The sequence below is a fragment of the Parasteatoda tepidariorum genome, chromosome 7 (assembly GCF_043381705.1).
Source record: "Parasteatoda tepidariorum isolate YZ-2023 chromosome 7, CAS_Ptep_4.0, whole genome shotgun sequence".
Lineage (NCBI taxonomy): Eukaryota > Metazoa > Arthropoda > Arachnida > Araneae > Theridiidae > Parasteatoda > Parasteatoda tepidariorum.
This window is the reverse complement of record NC_092210.1, coordinates 11,416,959-11,421,130: the sequence shown is the minus strand read 5'-3', so window position 1 is coordinate 11,421,130 and position 4,172 is coordinate 11,416,959. Positions and strand designations below refer to the sequence as shown.

Sequence of the window (4,172 nt, the reverse complement as noted above, 5' to 3'; positions counted from 1 at the left end):
TATATATACACTCAGATAATTTCCATGGCAATGGGTCCATTCAACCTCCTACCCACCCAGAGCTTTCAGTTGAACTTCTATCACACCGCAGTTCATCAATAGTTTGTGAATAATTTAATGAATTGAATTTGAACAACGATAAAGGATCATGCATAAGAAACCAAACATCAAGCAGAGCAAAGCTTCTTGTTACTTAGCGATGGTTATAAATGTGTTTTTAGCCAATAAACATATTCCCGAGGGTAACTCTTTAACCTCTTTTCTTTTTTGGCTAGTCTTTGTAACCGTTAGTTTGCGAAATAAGACGCAAAAAGGCTTAGCAACTTTTAACAATAAAATAACTTTCTTTTAAGTCGATACCGATTTTCGCATACCTTATTGCTATCTGGAAAATATGGTATCAAAATTAAAGGCAACAAACCATATTAGACTTAGACTTAGAGGTTGGGCAGCTCTGACGAGCAGGGCACATCGACCAGAGGTCTATTGTACCCAAACGCTAGTCCTGATTAGCAAGAAAGCTCTATAGCTGAAATAAAATTCAGCAAGCACCTTACAGGAACATCTTGCAGCTCCCAGGCATTGACGCAATACTGCCCTAAATGCTCAAATATTTGAGCAGAATAGACATCACAATCACAAAGCATGTGTCGTGATGTCTCTTCTTCTATATGACAACCCCGACAAAGAGAATTGGATTCTATTCCCATAATGTGTAGGTGTCTCCTGAGGGTACAGTGACCAGTAAGAAGACCTATGATCTTCCTTATACTATTTCTATTAAGCTTTAAGAGCTCCTTTTGACGTACACTAGGACAATCTCGATTCAGCTCCTTAGCTTGTCTCTGACCGCCAGCAGCGCGCCATTGCTCATGGGCAATCTTGCCGTATAGCTTGAAAATGGTTGCCCTAAATGAGGAGGGAGAAATTCCCAGCGCAGGTTCAGGGCCCCAGAAAATTGCGATAGAGCCAGCCCTTGCTGCTTCTTCAGCTAACTCATTTCCGCCAATACCCATATGTCCAGCTCCCAATGCAGGGATACCTTGTTATGAGCGGACAGGTCACAGAGGGCCAAGAAGTATTCCCACACTAACAAAGAGGTGAATTTACACCTTGACAGTGATAGGAGAGCAGCCTGACTGTCAGAACAGATGCAGATGGTCGTATTTTGATATCTCTTGTCTAAGCATAACTTGCAGTACAAGATAATGGCATAGACCTCAGCCTGAAAAACCGTAGCATTGTTTCCCAGGGGAAATTGAAGTTTGGTACCGTCATTGGAGCAATAAATTCCTGCTCCTGATTTGGCACCAATCTTTGAACCATCAGTGTACCATATTTGCATTTGCTTTTAAGCCACCGAGGAGAATTAAACCATTAATCTCTAGTAGGAAAATGGATCTTGAAGGGCTTGTGAAAAGCGTATCTTAGTGACATACAATCACTAGGCATAATAAAAGATTGTAAATCCACCACTTGTGAAACAAGATGTCCCCATGACAAGGGCTTGGAATACTCTTTCCATAGGCCAAGGTACATAAGACGCTTTACGCCTGATTGAGCTTCAACTTCAATGCGTAGAAGCCCAAGTAAGCTCTCTAGAGCAGCTGTAGGAGTGGTCCTGAAACAGCCTGACAGGGCTACACAGATCATTCTTTGTAGTCTGTTAAGATTAAACCTTGCGGAGCTCAATCTAGTCCTTGACCACCAGATGATTGCGCCATAAGTGATGATAGGACTAATAATCATTGAGTATATCCAGTAAACTATTTTGGGGGACAGTCCCCAGGTTCTACCAATAGCATTTCTCAAGACCAGAAAATCTTTCTGGCCCTGTTGGTAGAGTATTCAAGTTGATGACCCCAATTTAGTTTGGAGTCAAAATAAACCCCAAGAAACTTGACTTTCTCCGTGAGTTCCAATGTATGGTCCAGATAGTATACATTACCTAGATCAAGTTGCCTTTTTCGTTTGAAGGCTTATCTTGGATGGACTGACAGATAAGCCTGATTCAGAGCACCATCTAGCTACTTCTAGAAGTGCATTATTCATATCAGAGACTGTTTTCCATGTTTGCCTCTGACAACAATAACACCGTCATCAGCGTACCCGATACATGGAATGCCAATAGCAGTTAACCGAACTAACATGGAGTCCATTACCACACACCATAGGATAAGGGACAGAACCCATTCCTGGAGGCATCCTGCGGTTGCGTGCACTTTCATGCTTGTACACAATAGAGAGGAACAAACATACCTAGAGGATAACAAATTCGCTATCCACCTGGTAATTATTGAGTTTATGCCTCTGTTCCTAAGTACATTGATGATAGTCTCAAGAGGGACTTTATCAAACGCACCTTCGATATCAATGAATACCGCAAGAGCCATCTCCTTATCTGTGATAGATTTCTCAAACAGGTAGGAGAGCTCATACAGAGCAGTGTCTGTAGACTTGCCTAGTTGATAGGCATGCTGTGTGGAGGACAGTGGCCTTTCTATGAGCACAGTGTCTCTGAAGTATCTGTCAATTAGCTTTTCGATCGCTTTCAACAGACAGGAAGTGAGGAAGATTGGTTTGAATGATTTAGCCTCAAAGTAATTCTCCTTAGCTGGCTTTGGCATGAAAAATCACCCTGGTATTCCTCCAAGAGAGAGGTATATACCCAAATGCTATACAGGATCGAAAAATCCTACATAGAATAGAGGCCAGTATATTCACCCCCTGGATAAGCATCATTGGTATGATGGCATACATGCCTGATGACTTGTAGGCTTAAACGACTTTAAGGTCCATACAACCTTCTCATAGGAGATCACCGTCTTGACGGCCTCCCAGTCATTCCTACTACAAGTAATTGTGGTAATAATATGTAGATTTTCATTCTCCACAGGATTAGATCCAGGGAAGTGTGCTTCAAATAGTTCTCCAACAGCCTCTTCCCCTGATTCACTGTATCTTCCGTTTGTAAGACGGATGGCATTTAAACTGCAATTGAAGTCTTTAGTAAGAATTTTTGCAATCTTTGCGGTGGAAGAAGTAGTGTTAATACCATCGCAGAAAATCTGCCATGAGCGACGTTTAGATGCTCTGATCGCCTTGTTAAAAGCAGTTAGAGCGTTTCTGTAGGACTGCCATTCTCCAGATTTCTTTGCTCTGTTAAATAACTTCCTACATTTCTTACGTAATTTACTATGCTCAGAAGACCACCAAGGAACTCGTCTTGGGGAGCTAGTAGACGTAACCTGACAAGAAATATGATATGAATCGAGTATGATCTGTTGCACGTGGTCAACTGTCCACTCTCCACTTCATTAACATTATTGTACTTACCAGAGAAGCTCCCTATCTTCCTCTCCATAGCTGCTCTAAAGGAACCTCAATCAGCTGTTCTGGGGTTCCTCCTTACGACCTTCAGACCTGAGAGGCCTTTAATAGAAAAAGTAATTAGTTGGTGATCTGAAGCAGTAACTGCCCCAGATACCTTCCAATCAGTAACGTAATCTACTGAACTAGAGTTACATAAAGTAAGGTCAATGACTTCCCTTCTGTTACAAGTAACAAAGGTAGGTTCATTGCCTTCATTAAGGACATACAAATTAAAATGTAAGATATGTTCCATGAGTACATCACCCCGCTGGTTACAATCGCTGCTACCCCACACTGTGTGGTGATCATTTGCATCACAGCCGAAGATGAATCTACAGCTTGAACTACAGTGGTCAATTAGGGCCTTAGTAATGTCAGCTAATGGAACAAACCATTTAAACTGGTGACAAATATTTATTTTCTGTGTTGGCTTCATTAAGCAAACGTGATTACATAAGATTAATTAATAACCAACATATAATTTCATCAATATCGTTTAAATAGTTCCAGAAAAATTAATTAGAAATGCGATTTTTTTCCCAGATAAATTTGAACGTTGTCAAAAATACTATGAGGTCATGAAAAAAAAATTGTAATTCAGTTTTAACGGAATACGATATTTTAATACAAAAAATAATACCTGCTAAAATTAATTCACCACGAGCAAGAAAATTGATAAGAACATTAAAAACGCGATAACTTACCATTTTTATGATAATTTTAACTTTTTCTCTCCCATATAATGAAAATTTAAATATTTCGAAATTTACGATGTTGTTAATTTGTATCACTGATTGATA

At 40.1% G+C, this 4,172-nt stretch overlaps 1 protein-coding gene across 1 annotated transcript; it reads right to left on the bottom strand.

Moving 5' to 3' along the window:
* Positions 1 to 2,738: 2,738 nt before the first annotated feature.
* LOC107446580 (uncharacterized) lies at positions 2,739 to 3,808 on the bottom strand. The gene is made up of 2 exons (XM_016061262.1): positions 3,413 to 3,808; positions 2,739 to 3,248 (listed from the first exon to the last, which is right to left on the bottom strand). Exons 1-2 carry the CDS (start codon positions 3,806 to 3,808, stop codon positions 2,739 to 2,741), a joined length of 906 nt encoding a protein of 301 aa, XP_015916748.1.
* Between the last annotated feature and the right edge of the window lie 364 nt (positions 3,809 to 4,172).

Excerpts from the sequence above, each read along its gene's own strand:
- LOC107446580 (XM_016061262.1), bottom strand. The coding sequence starts at position 3,808 with ATGAAGCCAACACAGAAAATAAATATTTGTCACCAGTTTAAATGGTTT. Across the intron at positions 3,249-3,412 it reads GCCTCTCAGGTCTGAAGGTC|GTTACGTCTACTAGCTCCCC; the intron begins GTAAGGAGGAAC and ends ATTTCTTGTCAG.